This window comes from Tripterygium wilfordii, chromosome 4 (assembly GCF_013401445.1).
Source record: "Tripterygium wilfordii isolate XIE 37 chromosome 4, ASM1340144v1, whole genome shotgun sequence".
In the NCBI taxonomy this organism is placed as follows: domain Eukaryota; kingdom Viridiplantae; phylum Streptophyta; class Magnoliopsida; order Celastrales; family Celastraceae; genus Tripterygium; species Tripterygium wilfordii.
The window spans coordinates 1704789-1720280 of NC_052235.1; the positions used below are offsets into that span (position 1 = coordinate 1704789).

Below are 15492 nucleotides of genomic sequence, written 5' to 3' on the forward strand. Positions count from 1 at the left end.
GAATTTATAGCTTTTCAAGTCCATATGATTTTGCTTTGGAGAAATTTACCATCCAGTGGTTTATTTCAATCATACATATCGACACATGAAATGGTCAAATATTGAAGGGGAAAAAATTCGCATTTTGATGTTGGTGCGACTTTTCTCCATGCCAAAGCTCATGGGCCAGCAATTCAGCCCAATAAACGGACAACAGAGAGCGTCCACCCCCAGCGAGGCCCATACCCAACCTTATTTGTTTCGAATTGGGCCCTAGTAAAGGAACTCGGCCCGAGTGATAAGGCCCAAAAGCGAAATAGGCTTCTTTTTTTTATAATGGAAATGAAATAGGAAGTTGATGTCAGCCGGAGTTCTCTGGTCTCTTATCGGAAGAAACGAAGAAGAGAGAACAATGGTAAGCAGAGGTTTGCTACTCTTCAAAGCTCCATCGCCGAAGCACCTCTTCTTCTCTCCGAAATTTCCTTTCCATCGCAATATCTTCAACGGAGTTCGTAGCTGCTCAACAACAAATACCGTATCGTCTCTTCAACTACCGACGTGCATCGTCTGGCTGAAACTGCCCGTACCACTCTCACTCCGCGAGAGGTAATCCACACTTGTTTTCCATTCATGGTTTTCTTTCTGGATTTGATTTCATTTTCATACGTTCCTTTTCAGGTCGAAGAATTTGCGCCCAAAATTCGGCGAGTGCTGGATTGGTATGGATTTGTTCCCTTTTTCCCAGTGAGCGATTGTTCATTTTGCTCCTACTTATGAAATACCTGTTAACGATTTCCAACAAGAATGTGATCATAATTCGTAAAGGCTCGTGTTATCTGCAAATTAATTACTACTACCTGTTGATGCAGCTGGTGTGGTGCTAGTGTCTCTCCCCCACATCATCGAGATCAAGGGTTCGAGACACGGAGGCGTTGATGTCAGGCGAACAAAAACCTGCATCAACACTACCTGCTGTTCTGCTCTTTAAAATACAATATCGCCGCAGTAAGAGAGTCAAATTAAGAAAACTAGTGAATCATGGAGGGTCTCTTACTATAGGCGGGCAATTTTTCTCCTGACATTTCAGGCTTGATTAGATTTCATATTGGTTGCAAAGCACGCTCTTCGACCTCTAACTCCTGCACCATATAGAGTATGACCATCAAGTTATAATTTTGTTTTCTTATCTAGTTTTCTTTCCTTTTTTTTCCAACACAAATTACCAAGAGTTGGGACCAGGAGAATATTCAGGACTTTTGTCTCTACAATAGTACAAGGGCCACTTTTGGGCCTCGCACTTGCCGGGCCATGCTATTTAAGGTTCATGGACCGACGCAAGCGAACTGTAGATTTGGGCCGTGCACGGCTGGCCCGGCACACTTTACATCATAAAGTAAGTTGACAAGGAAAATCCCTTCCAATTTCTTTTTCGACTTCCTCAGAACAGAAGAAACAGGATATGTATTTCGAAGTTGGGACCCGTAAGAGGCCAGTGAAGAAAATAGAATGCCAGGTGTAGTGAATACATAGGAGCAGGTGTACAGTGAAATCTCAAAACCAAGGGCATGGCCCCTCTTGTATTTACACATACAAGTTTTCCCACCAAAACAAAAAACAAAAGAGCTGTGCTGCTTCACGTACGTATTTGCATGAAATGAATGTCTCTTTTAACTTTAATTTCATCATCTTTCTCCCACATCATATTTTTCTATGTTAACAGCTCTCTAAAACCTCAAAAATATATTTTAAAAAAAAAGAAATAAAGAACTTGATCAATGTGGGATATATCAGTCAGTAATATGTAGTTGTCATGACTGCCAGAACAGCTCATAATTGTTACTGTACAGTGAGCGGTCTTGAATCTCCAAATTTGCTACATGCCAGTTAATAAGTTGAGACTGCAAAAACTTACACAAAACCAGTCCAGCTGGAAAGATCCACCATTCGCTTTCATCCCTGCACCCACAACCACCAGCCGTACCCATGTAAGTTACTGTCCCCTCAACATAACAAAAACAAAACAAAACAAAAAAAATTATGGACAATAACTTACATGTCACCTAAATTATGGACAATTATGGACACCAAAATTATGAACACATATCATTTTGGAAATAAAAAAAGAAAAAAAAAACAAAACAAAGGCGATTGAATAATGCTCAATGATCTTACATGCTAATATTCCACGGCTGAAAGCTCGGAAACCTTTTATTCGGTGAAGTGGTGGTATAGTGAATATATCCACAAAGGAACGCCACAACCTGATAAATGATCACAATAACTTATATGGTGAATATGTGGATTCAAAAGCGAGTAATACAGAGAGCAAATTTTCCACTTGAGTAATCAACTGCATCGCTAGTATGTGAATGTGTTGTTTAGAACCTCATACTCTTGCCCGAGCCCCAGATTAATTTTCTTTCATTTGTACATATTTTATCGGGAAAAAATATACTATATAACTAATTCATAAAAATATATTATATAACTAACCAATACATGTATGGGGAGGCATAGAAACTTACAACATTAATAAAGGATGTAACGTTCCACAAAGCATAAACTCGTGCAAGGCCAGCAGAATGCCTAGGTCCATGACTGAATAGAGCATTGATTCCAGCAGGAAAGGGTAGAAGAAAGCCAAGAGGTAAAATCAGCAAAGCCAGAATAACGTCTACCAAGGAAATTGAGTATAACTGGAGTAAAGTAAGCAACACTAAGCTAAAATCTCCTAAAAGCAGCATTGAAATGACTAAGCCAACAAGATCCTGCAATAAAATTAAAAGATAAAAGTTAGTACGAATGACACTTGGGGTTGTAGTAAACTGCTAAGATGATGAATAACAAACTCATATAACAAGAGCATGCCAGTACTACCTGGTGGCCAACAGGTTTAGTATTATGAACAACAAAAGAGAGAAGACAAAATATGTCTCTCTTCTCTTCAAGCATTCTTAGACTGTTAGCCTCTATAACGCTGCCATAACTTCTTCTTCCCCTTAGATAGCTCTCACTACTTCTGGAGGCTTGGCTTAAGAGGGGTCTGTCTGTCAAACCACCAGAATGATCACATGGATTTTCTCTATGCATGTTCTTCACACTGTGACCAAAGGTGAGAAGGTACCAAATTAAACTCGATACAACGTAAATCAATGAATATATTCCAATTCAAAATCCACAGATATTTGCATCAATGTCTACAAGTATGTAACTGAACATAAGCACGAAGTTCTGCACTTCCTAGAAATGCAGAAAATAGGAATATCATCACACAAGCCTTTAGATTTCCCAATTTGATGTCACGCATAAAGCTATATTATGACTGTAATAAGGGTTGCATGCAGATAGGTACTTACAACCCATGTCTCCGTGTATAACCACGGCACAAGAAGAAGACTTGTTCACACAAACATAAAAATTATTACCGTGGTGGTCTTTCAGCATCTTTGGTGCCTGTTGGGACACTTTCATCTTCAATGGCATACACCAATAGTCCATACTGGTAATAACCACAAGCTGTAGCCTGAAACCAAGCAAGATCAACATGTACACCATGCATTCTCAATGCAGGATTTGCATGATTTTCAAGCCATCTAAGGACAGGACGAAATGTTACTCGTAGCCGTCCACGACGAACTAGGCGCAATTGTGCATTCAAACCAGCCACTAGTCGGTACCAAGTAGTAGGTGGGACCAACTGCAAGCCCCAAAGAAACACTCAACTTAAAAGATTGTACTGGAGTTCCAGGATGGAGGATTTTAGACTAGTAAAATTCCCCTTCAACCATATAGATACATGAAATTTTGACTTTTAATTCTTGGATATCGGACACAAACCTGGCTCATAAGGCTAGTAAGAATATTATCATTTTGAAGAGAGAAAGAAGCCATGTAACTCCCATCACCCCCAAATATTATAGGCATTGGAAATCTTTGATGGAGACGAGGAGGAAGATCTGGTCTCTTTTCATCTCCACCAAGGAAGAAATCCACATAAGCAAGCATTAAATCAGAAGTTGCAGCTACCTACAGTGGCAGAGGATGTAATCTCAGGCTTAAAGACGAAGAAACATATACGGTAACTTATTAGTGCAAGTCATTGTAACTAAAAACTTACAAACAAAAAATAATCTCCATCCCTGAAAAGTAATTCTTGTATTATTCAAAACATAAAAGGACAGACAAAGGTATAGAAGAATCATACACGTGAATTCATAAATTTCCAAAACAAGAGGTACCATCACTCAGCATAAATTTTTTGGGAAATGTATCAAATGAAATTAGAGAGACAAAAATATCTAAACAATCAATTAAATTTGAAAAAACCACAGAGCCAAGACAGCAGAAAATTTTTCTAAAAGATCTATAAAATGTTAATATGTTTTTCTCTCAACCTAATGTGTAGTTCATGGGCCTCAGCAGAAACTGTGGAGAGAGTTGAGAGACGGCATTCCATTTCTGTGAATAACATTAGGCACAACTGATTCCTTCAGCTATTCACAGGAATTTTGGAAAGGAAATATAATGCATGGCAAATGTTAAACGAATTTGGAAAATATCAGACTACTAACTTATTAGCATGATGCTTGTAATGTCCTAGAAGTGGTAGACTCTATTTATATTTCTTAATGCATTCAACTGGCACCATCTTGGTGCTTGTTCTTCAATAAATTCTCGTTTTGAATTAGACACAAGATCTTTCACAATAATGAGAGGTGGCAAAACACTTAGAAAGATATATGTAGTTGTGCAAAACCAATAATATGAAAACTCCAGCTTTCAAACTCAGCATCCTCAAAAGCATAAACACAATAATCTCTCACAGTCGAATCTCAAGAGTAGAAGTTACTTCTACAATATATTGGACCCAATTTTAAAAACCAAAAAACATTACGTACAGGGAAAAAAAAAAAGAATGGCCATGAAAAGAGCACAATAGACCAAACATTCATTTAAAACAAACCTTGATCCCTTCATATAGAGCTCGTGAACGACAAGAACGTAAGCAAGCATGGTCATACTCTGATCGAACGAATTCACGCAGTCGTTGCAATTTCAATCGCCGACGCCACTGCTGCCATGACCATGCAAGCGGATATGCTAGAACACAAAGGATACTGTACATTGCACCTTCCCACCATTGATAAGCAGCTATGGCATTAATCTCATCCACAAATGCATTGAATGCACCCTCGTATCTGGTAGGTCACAGATTGAAAGGGAAAAAACAACTTTGATATCAGATTATCAAAAAAGTCAAAAAAAAATCAATAATGACTAATATAAACGTCATTGATGGTGATAATGTATCAACAGCAGAGAGAAAAATAGAACAAAAGGAAATTAGATATTTAACTCACACAATCTCCTTGATTTGTTCTGGATGAGTATGCGGAAGATGCCAAGGTTCGCTGAAAGTATTTGGGCCCATAAAATACATTCTATGAACGTGACTCTGCGACTCCTCAGCTCTATTTGTTTCCATGACCTGTAAAATGAACAGCACTTTACTAGGATCACAACAGATGAACAGAGAAAGAAGTATGAACCAACAACACCTAGCTACGTACAATTCCAAAAATATACAATAGCAAAGGCTCAAAAGAATAACTAAAACCTCATTCAGAGACTCAAGAAAAGGAAACGAGTGATCTATTTGGGACCCATGTTGAGTGGGTGCTGGGCCAGGCAATTCATCAACCCCAACAAATTTCATTCGAGCAACACTAAGCACCAGTGCTAATAGGATGAGAAGACCTACGAGAAGAAGACCAAATAACCATGGCCCACCAAAGGTGTAGATCAACTCTTCAAGAGCTGTATAACAGTTTGGCATGTGATATCGGTCAGAAATGCATCTGTAAGGACAAGGTGTTTCAGCAACGCCACCTGTCGAAGAGGATCATGGGAGGATTTGAAGATTAATTTTTAAGATTGGCAAGTATTTACTATATAAAATATTCAAATTTTTTGATAATCAACACATAAATAGCATATTAGATAGAAACAAGAAAATAAGCTTCCCTACCGACAAACAATGCAAATCCATAAGAACTGTAGTATCTTTATCGCATAATATTAAATATAAGTAAACACTACCCTAAAAGTACCTCGGATTTCTATATAAATTGCACGATGGGGAAGCTCATTGGCAGGGCAAGGACGGCAAAGAGCTCTATCAGACCCACTAACATTCTTGTACGTTCCAGCAGGGCATTCCTGAAGAATTTTCAACAACATAAAAACTGCTTTCTTTCTAATGCAAAAGAATTTTTATTCAGTGTCACCAAGGAGATGGAACCCAAAGGAAAAAGATACAATAAGAATTAAAAGCCTCATGAAAGAAAATACACAAAGTGTCCACCAGGCTAATTGTGTATAGAAAGTTGTCACATATTTTGGAAAGCAAAAGCTTGCAAGATGTACAACTCTGTTGCCAAATTAGCTTCAAGAAGTATGAAGGGATTTGTCTGTGCTACTAGGATAGCTATTATATTTTTTCCCTTAAAATTTTACTACCCAACATCAAACCCTATACCACAAACCAACCTTTTTCACCTGACACGTCACTAGGGAAATACATGCAGGCATGCATAACCCTGCCAAACACTTACATAAGAATTTACTGCATCAATTGGACCAATACAAAAACTTGCAAACTAGAAGCATTATTCTCAGTCAAATAGTCAATAAAGATCTCTAATCAGCAGCGAAAATGATATTTGTCTAACTTTTGACAAATTGACAGTACATAACTACACTAGGTCAGGAAAATCATTCGAGTACTAAAAAAGAATTAGAGCAATGATAAATCAAATTTCATTTTGAGTTAGAAAATAACTGATATCAAGTGTTGGAGAAATGTTCCCACAGTCCAAACTTTCAAAAGCACACAAACAAACTCAATGAAAAACAAACAAAACAAGAGGTAATTGAAGACAAATAGGAGATCAGCATGTTATAGAACTGTAGAGCTACCTCACAAAAAATTCCACACAGCCCTTTTGGGCAAGCTTTCCCAGTCACTGATCCATTTTCTCCAGCACCACCCTCCTCTACACCCAACCCTCCCCTAAAACAACAAATGGAAGCGTCAGAGAAAGAAACCAAAAAGAAAAACAAAGCATACAAGATAATTTGGATACATTTGATTTTCCCAGCACAAGCCGATTAGGTTTTTTCGACATCTCAAAAGCTAAGAATGTAGAGAATGGACAGAAAATAAAATAAGGGTCAGCCTAAAAATAAATTAAATTAAATTAATTCAGGATAAATACAAACCGAGTATGAATGCTTCCTCTCACACTAGCAATGGGCTGGTACACATCTCCAGTAGGAATGTCAGACCAATGAAGGTGAACCCTTCCACCACCACCACCACCAGCTCCATTGAGACTACCATTCCCCCCAATGCTAGAGAGAAGGGCAGACTCACCGAGATCCAAAGTCCGCAAAAACAGCAGAATCGTTCCACCAGAACCACCTCCAGGACCTCCACTCAAACCGTTAATATGTTCCTTTTTTTCAGGAGGATCTCCATAACCTTCCCCATCGGCTTTCACTGAACCTTCAACAGACAAACTTGACAATGGATGTTCCATCGATCCCATCACTGCTCAGACAGATATCAAGCATATGAAAAAAGATTTATGCATATCAGCATATCAAATCAATTAACAAAGGGATATCACCAACATTCAAATTCAAACAATAAGCAACTAAAAGAAGAAATGATGGTAGCATGGTAGCACAACTGACGGGTGCAATCCTTTCGCTAAAACAGCCTTCAAAGAAGTTAAGCTATTGCAGGGATTGTCAAATTCCATAGGGTCTGACAATGATACAATTCAGAAGAGACCTTGGAAATTGTGCGGCAATAGTTTGGCGTTCTGTTCTACATTTCATCCACAAACTAACGCCATGACTTGGGTGATTAACTTGGGGCATTATACTTTAGGGGAAAACCAGGTATTGGGATTTGGTGTCGTCCGCGATTTAAAATTTACTCATAATAAGTATGCTCACAGGACTACACAGCCAAGAATACACTTGAGAGCGTTTGTGGATACAAATCGTTTACCCTACAATTTTGTTCCCTTTGAAAGCTAGGGCTTGACGTATATTTAGTTGATTTACCAATCATATGCTTGTTTCTATATGAAGTACCTATCACCTTACCAATGCAATTTTTAAGCCTCCCACTCTTTCTATCAAGAATTTCTACTGATGCATCAGTACCTATGGCATCACTCTAACTACAGAAAAAGGATGAAATTAGAGTCATACGAGATGATGAGATTGCTTCTCTCAAGGCAGCTTCTATCACTAACACACTCAGTGGAAAGGCCGTCGTCCTTTTGACGCAACTTGAATCATTGAAGATGAGGCTTGCGCTTTGCATCCGGAGCTTCTTGAGTATCTTCATTCTTTAATCTAAGTCTACAGAGTCCTCTTCTTTCAACTAAAAGAGTACGAAGGGGGAGCATAACTAAAGGATTCCAGGGAATAGTTATCTCACGCACAAATTACGTGATGAATTTTGAAATTTCAAATACTTTAACTAAACTTTTCTCGCTCCTCTCAAATTTCTTACCCCACCCCTGATTTCTTCTCTACTACTGCAACTTCAATTTCTTTTTTAAAGCAGCAAAAAAGTAATGATATGTATTAGAAGGCACAAGGAGGCGCCACCCAAATACAACAGAGGATTACATATAGGACATAGGCACTAAAGCATCAAAAAATTTAATTTTTCATCCAAATTTCAGGGTGAGCATCCAACATCCCAGGAATGAATCCATCATGCTTTTTTCATGAAAAATCCATCCATACTTGCGGAGCTGAATTTGATTTTAAAAGCCTTAGCGTTCCTCTCTCTCTCTCTCTCTCTCTCTCTCTCTCTCCAAGTATCGCCAAAAAGCAGTAAGAGGAATGGTAAGAGAATATATTTTTGTAGAGCGTGGTGTTAGTCCACAGAAGCTTAAGGCCCTTGGTACTTCTTTCACAGTGATACATCTTCCTTTACACATCCGATCCTACGTCCAAGACGAAAATTTTACAACTTTCAAGGACTCGATGACACAAGCTGGTTTAGTTAGAGAAGGTTGATTTCAAACACTGAAAACATGAAGAGGTGTGAAGTTTTGATATGTTTATGAAACAGGCGGATCTGATAATACTTCTTCCTTTACAAGCCAGCCATCTAAATCATGACCATCTTTTAATTGATAAGAGTATCAACTCCAGAAGACTGATAATAAAAAGAATGGTCTTAAGATATCCTTATCGCTATCCTCCTGCATATATAAAATCTAAAGCAGTTTTCTGGAAAGGTATGCGCTCACCTATAATACCTCCACCGACAGTTGAACCCACTGAACTCTCATTTCCACTACCACTACCAAGTTCACAAGGCAACTCTGCATTTCCATATGCAACACCTCCTTCAACGCAAGTACCGTTGTAACATCCAGGACCACCTTTACCACCATGACCACCACCACTCCCAATTCCATTGACAAGAGCAGTACCTCCACCCACACCACCAGTACAGCCTGTAAAATCACAACAATGTAACACAAGCAATCTAGTCATCAATTCTGCTAAGTAAATAAGAAAGAAGATTTTTCTAGGCCATCAATGATATGCACAGATTGTGTGCTACATCTGTGAATACAGGTGCGCATGCGTGAATGTGAGTGTGTTGTAACTTCAACATTACTTTCACTGAGTAACATGAACGGCACAGTAAAGAGAACATACCCATCCCGGATGCACTTATGGTTCCAGAAGATGGCACAGATATAGTCCTAGCCCGATGGAAATGAACAACAGATCCTTTTATGAGGCCTTCAACAGAGATATCCTCAACTCGGCAGATCTGACGTAAATTGACACAACTGTTAATAAGCAGAACAAAGTAAATTGAAATCACTTCATGTAGAAATTCGGTTCGACATAACACCTGAAGAGTAAATGAAAGAGATGAGTTCACATTGCAATCTTCAGGAGGATGGAGTAGTTCAACAGGGCAATCTTGCGGTCCACAATTGAGCTTTGGTGTACTATCAACAAAGATTTCAAAAGAACTTAGATAATATTTACAAGAATGTGCCACTCAGAAAAATATTTAGAAAATTCAAATGAATGATGATGAAAGCAAGAAAACAATTACACAGCATCAGTTGTTGCGTTCTCTAGGGGACCACGCAGAGCAGATCCAGGTCCGACCTTCAAACATAAACATGGGCAATGTCAATTCTGATTGATGGTTGAATATAATCTTTCAGCATATGCAGAATTTATCTGCCTTTCATCCAGAGAAATTAGTATGCAGTAGCAATAGTTTTCAATTTTTGACATACATAATCACTTCTCCTTGCATTGCATGTCACTACATACATGATAAGTCAGTCAGTTGATATATCAATCAATGTAATTGTTTCTCTCTTAGCACGCAATAGTATAGATAGTAATAGATCAGGTTTTGCTCGAGGCTCTGTCCCTCCTCACAGGAAAGGTTTAGGCATATGTCAGATGGACAAACTTATAAATGAAATCTCCTACTTGTCATTGTTTCAAAGCAAAAAATCAACCAAATAATAAAGAAAACATACACAAACCATCAAATGCATCAAAAAAAAAGCAAAATACAAAATAGACTTACATGAATGCTGTAAAATAAGGACAAAACCAGGCGTTGAGCTTCAATCTGATCCCCAGGTCCAGACAAATTCAATAAACCTTGGCCATGAACTCCCAGATTTGCATTAGAATGTATGACAGATGATTCCTACTTATGAAGAAGTTAGTAAGAAATGCATAAGCGCGTCAGGAAGTACATACAATGGAAAAATAACAGAAGCATGGCAGGTGAGTTGTACCTTTAGAACAACCAAATTACTGGCCGTGAGAATGGAAGTTGTAACAGTTGCATCCCCACCACCTTCTATGAGCATTTTGGAATTCCACATCAAGAACATTTTTACCGACATGCGAAGAGCACCATAAACCTATAGTGTAACAATCAAGACTTGAGACATGCATATGCCACTATCATACCATGACCTGACAAAGTGAAGAAAAACCTAAATTGTGCCATAGCCGTGAAAATACCTCCAACACTCTAGGAAACCAAGCAAGTACACAGATTCTCATTCCAAAAAGAAAAGAATTTCAAAACAAGTTATAGCAATGTACTAAACTTGACTTAATCTCTTAAATAACAAATTTTTAAAAAAAATACTGGAAGGTTAAGGGAAAAGTATTTTTAAACAAGTGGGCAAAAATGTCTATAAGTTAATACGCATTTGGAAATTACATCGTATCATAAACCATAATCAGTGGGGGGGGGGGGAAAGCAATTGTTACCAACCTTGATAGTGGAGTCGCTCATTAAAAGTTCTTCTGCCAGTACTTCAAACTCTGATGAAGCATAATGAGCCAGCCCAAAGCTCAATACACCACCACCTAACAGGCTTATTTGCCCTTGAACCTAAATGGAGCATAATGAATGATTACAGAATTAAGCGAGTATCAATATTCTAAATGCATTAGAGAGAGAGGGAGGGAAATACTAGGACATAAACTATAATTTCGTAAACCTGGACACGACTCCAGAGCAAGGGAACAGAAGCCCTGGCACAATTTCGAACGTATACATTTGTCCAAAGTGGCTGATTAGGAAACTCTAAAAGTAGCGTCTCTGTGTCTGTTGACTTATTGTGATTGCTAACAGTAAGGCTCCGAGGTACAGCATCATAGAACGTTCCAGCACCACCAGCATTTTCTGGGCAGCCTAAACTCTTTCCCCCTACAAATATGACGATAAAGCTTGCAATGGTTCAGTATTTCATCACAACTATGTAATCAAATTAAAACCTACAAAGAAATAAGTTATTAAAAATTATAAGAAATCAAAACCTTCTGAAAACCCCAAAAGACTGACCTGGCTACAATACAATCAAACATGCCAACCACCAGAAGAAAGTAACATAATATAGTAATCCACAAAACTACATTGAAAAGACTTCAACCTTATTTGCACTAGCTGAACACAGAGCCCTCCCCACCCTCAATATCCTATCTTTTGACAGGTAAACTATTGAGAAAGCACCAAGGAGGTATTACCCAAGCACAGGAGCATGCAAGAGAAAAAAACTCATGCATTGAAAAGTACGATCTTTCCAAGAAGTAATGGAATCCAACACGGAAAGAGAAGGTAATGAATCTCACCATGTGCAAAAACCTGTGGCTCATCATGCCGACTGAACACATCTAGCGAAACTCTTCCACCACCGCCACCTCCAAAACCATTACCACCACAAGCACTTATCCTGCCACTTCCAGTCCTGTTCTTCACAGAGAGACAGATTGAGGACATGTAACCTTGTACTTAGGGTAGTGCACCAGAACATACAACTTGGGACAAAAGCAAGCACAATACACCCACAGTTTTTTTAACACATGGAATAAGAAAACAACTGTATAGATATATTTTCATGGAGACAATTTTAAAAAATGAAAAAGCAGGGTTTTTAAAAAATGAAAAGGCAGAGTGCAATCCTTTCCATAAATAAAACATAAGCAAGAGGAAGAAACATCATATACACGAGGACAAAACAAAATAATTCGTGATGGGCACACAAGCACATGTAACATCCCTAGCGTAGCAGACATTGTTATATGGTAACTAAAAGGAAAGCATGAATTTCTTTAGTTTTTTCATATTGAATGCAATAAGCTTTGGTAGAAGGCCAAAAAAAAGTCATACCTAACTAGAGAGAATATCGTATAAACAAGATTAGATCCCAAACCTCCTTGCCACTTACAGTTTTTGAAAGATGACAATGAAACTACAGTACAACCAAACTTATATGCTCCAGTAAATATTTTTCTCAAAAACCATTAATTAGACATTTCAATTTTCCCATCCAATGACATGTGATGGGACCAGACAAGAAGAGTATTGCTTTATTTATTTTAATGTAACTAAATATACTTCAAGGCGAAGCAGATAATATAAGAAAAAACACAAAAGAATTTCCCATCGTTATAGATTTAAAATAGGATTGGCCCTAGAACATATTATCGAATGCTATCAGCAACGAATGAGCTTACGCAATTGAAGTAGGTCTAGTTGAAAATCATATGAGGGGAAGACGACTAAACTGGTACACACATTCTAGAGCAACAGGGTTGAGAAAATCAAGTATGAGATATTAAGAAGTAAGAAGAGGGAAGACAAAAACATAGATAGAAGTGATAAAGAATGATTGGAGCTTTAGACTGAATTAAGAGACAAAATAGGATCTACGTGGGGGGGGCTCCTAATGGTGTTCCTAAAACTTCATCTACATGACCACATACATGGGATTGAAGCTTTTAACAATGATGATGTAGTAAATTCTTTGCGTTTTGAATTAGTTCAACACTTAGCCTAATGAAATTTCATAATGAAGCACCAAATCAGTATAACAACCCCTTTGTATAAGTGAAAAAGAAGAAAAGGGAAAGCAATATAGCAAGAGGAAAGAGAATGTTGGTAGTGGAGGAATAAGCAGAGTACGACACTGAAATAAACAATTTGTAAGCTGAGAACTTTCGCCCTATAAAACAATAATAATATTTCAGTAGCTGAAATTATTGTGGCACAATAATGATCCTGAAAACTAAAAAGGGAAACCTCATTCAAACACAAGGGCAGAAGAGGAGTCATGAAAAAATGCAGGTCATTGACCTTCATGACCTTTCTCTAGATACAATCCTAAAATTGTTTCCACTTCCACAATCAAATAAAAGCACATTGGATCGATCATTTTATTTGGTTTCCCAAATCCCAAAGTAGAAGTCGTAGAAGTCCTAGTTCCCTAGTTTGTCTACATTTTGCCAACCCAATTGATGATTGTTCATATTTATTGTTCCTGAAAATCCACTTAATAACCAAAAGAAACCAATATAATTTGTCTACGGCAGGAAGCAACAGATATAAACCCCTTTAAGATCCTAACACAAAACAAAAGATATTCAATAAACCATCGAGATTGAAGACTAGAGAAATTACATTCTTTGGGCCGTAATGAAGATGCTACCACCAGAGCCACCGCCACCCTTGTTACCACCATCGCCCCCATCAGCCAAAACATAGCCATCCACCAGCAAATATCCTTCAATCACCATCTTGACCTTCCCGCCGCCTCCCCCTCCATAGTCCACCTCCTTACTGGTGCTTCCTCCCCTGCTTCCATAGTCACAGGGTTTATCCAGTGACGACCATGAGTATGCATCTCCTCCCCATACATCCTCCGGCAGCTTGCTATCATCAACAAGGCAACCAGCACCCCTACCCCCATGGCCCCCGCCAGCACCATCAATCCCATGAGGAGTCCCACTTGTTTGGGGCGGCGGATTTCCCGCCATTCCTGTAGTGTTCACGGCGGAACCATTGAGAAAACTCGCGTTGCAAGCAACCAGCTCAAAAGCTCCTGTCACAATCGAAGAATTGGCACCTAAGGTGAAGTTTCCAGTAATATTAACCGTTACTGAACACCCAGTAATGGGACAATGGAATCTCACGCCAGGGAGGATATAAAAATTGCCCTTCCCTGCTATGTACACATCACTGGTGAGGTTCAAATCCGAAACTATTTGACAAGAAGCGTCCAGAGAGCCAACGCCACCAAGATCATCCACGCAAGACACAGACGGCCCATGAGGAGGCGGTGGCGGCGGGGCCGGGGGCGAGTAGTCCTGGTGAAATAGATTGGAATCTAAATCGATTATCGAGAAATCATGGTTTGTGTAGGCGAAAAGGAGGCTAGAGTTAGAAATTAGGGTTACGAAGGTGATGCAAAGGTAAACGAAATCGATAGTGAAAGACTGAAACCGAGCCATTCACTGGCATTAGAATGGATGACCAAAATTCGGTTCTGAAATGGATTGCAACCGGAAAAACGCGAATGGAATAGCCATTAAGACAGTCTTGAAGAAGAGAATATAAGTATATCTATCTGCGTATGTATAGCTTCTCTAAAAAAACAGAGGAAGAGCATTGAAAACCCTAGAGATGGCTTGTCTGCAACACACAACTTTGAAAGAAGAGGGGGGGTAGGTTAGGAACGGAAATCAGAAAAGGAGATAGCACTTTATAATGATTCAAGGCGGTTTAACTCACATGAGCTTGGAGTATCGTACACCCCCGATTGGCTTTAACCTTCATAACGGCTCTTTTTCTCGGAACTTCTGTTTCCCTGACCAATCATTCCCGGCCATGTAAGGATATATTCTGGACTTGGCCGTGCACGATAAAGGAAACTTTCATGACCCACGCCCATTCAGAGCGCATGATGAAAACTCTTGTTATTAAATGACCTGATCGAACGGACAAGAAAATGAGCCGAAATCTGTCGGGTAAAATAAATAAATAAAAGCACTGAATTTGTTTCCTCTTTGAAACTAGTTCTGTTTGGATGAGCTGTATAACTGGTCGATCATTCTTCGATTGCGCCAACAAAG

At 38.8% G+C, this 15492-nt stretch overlaps 2 protein-coding genes across 2 annotated transcripts; one reads left to right on the forward strand and one right to left on the reverse strand.

Moving 5' to 3' along the window:
• Positions 1-9: 9 nt before the first annotated feature.
• Positions 10-1726, forward strand: LOC119996717. Its single transcript, XM_038843454.1, has 2 exons — positions 10-585; positions 658-1726. The coding sequence occupies exons 1-2, from the start codon at positions 338-340 to the stop codon at positions 725-727; spliced, it is 318 nt and encodes a 105-aa protein (XP_038699382.1). The 5' UTR covers positions 10-337; the 3' UTR covers positions 728-1726.
• On the reverse strand, positions 1590-15199 carry LOC119996716. Its single transcript, XM_038843453.1, has 22 exons — positions 14042-15199; positions 12214-12329; positions 11583-11791; positions 11354-11473; positions 10863-10991; positions 10646-10771; positions 10154-10209; positions 9944-10043; positions 9742-9859; positions 9324-9533; positions 7261-7591; positions 6958-7051; positions 6090-6198; positions 5597-5868; positions 5340-5467; positions 4943-5177; positions 3817-4005; positions 3405-3676; positions 2857-3079; positions 2505-2747; positions 2152-2240; positions 1590-1935 (listed from the first exon to the last, which is right to left on the reverse strand). The coding sequence occupies exons 1-22, from the start codon at positions 14869-14871 to the stop codon at positions 1788-1790; spliced, it is 4347 nt and encodes a 1448-aa protein (XP_038699381.1). The 5' UTR covers positions 14872-15199; the 3' UTR covers positions 1590-1787.
• Positions 15200-15492: the final 293 nt, after the last annotated feature.

Bases quoted from the DNA above. Each gene is read 5' to 3' on its own strand.
- LOC119996717 (XM_038843454.1), top strand. From the start codon at position 338: ATGTCAGCCGGAGTTCTCTGGTCTCTTATCGGAAGAAACGAAGAAGAG. The intron at 586-657 runs GTAATCCACACT...GTTCCTTTTCAG, and splicing joins CCACTCTCACTCCGCGAGAG to GTCGAAGAATTTGCGCCCAA.
- LOC119996716 (XM_038843453.1), bottom strand. From the start codon at position 14,871: ATGGCTCGGTTTCAGTCTTTCACTATCGATTTCGTTTACCTTTGCATC. The intron at 7,052-7,260 runs GTTTGTATTTAT...TTGTTGTTTTAG, and splicing joins AGAGGAAGCATTCATACTCG to GGGAGGGTTGGGTGTAGAGG. The intron at 2,748-2,856 runs GTAGTACTGGCA...ATTTTATTGCAG, and splicing joins CTAAACCTGTTGGCCACCAG to GATCTTGTTGGCTTAGTCAT.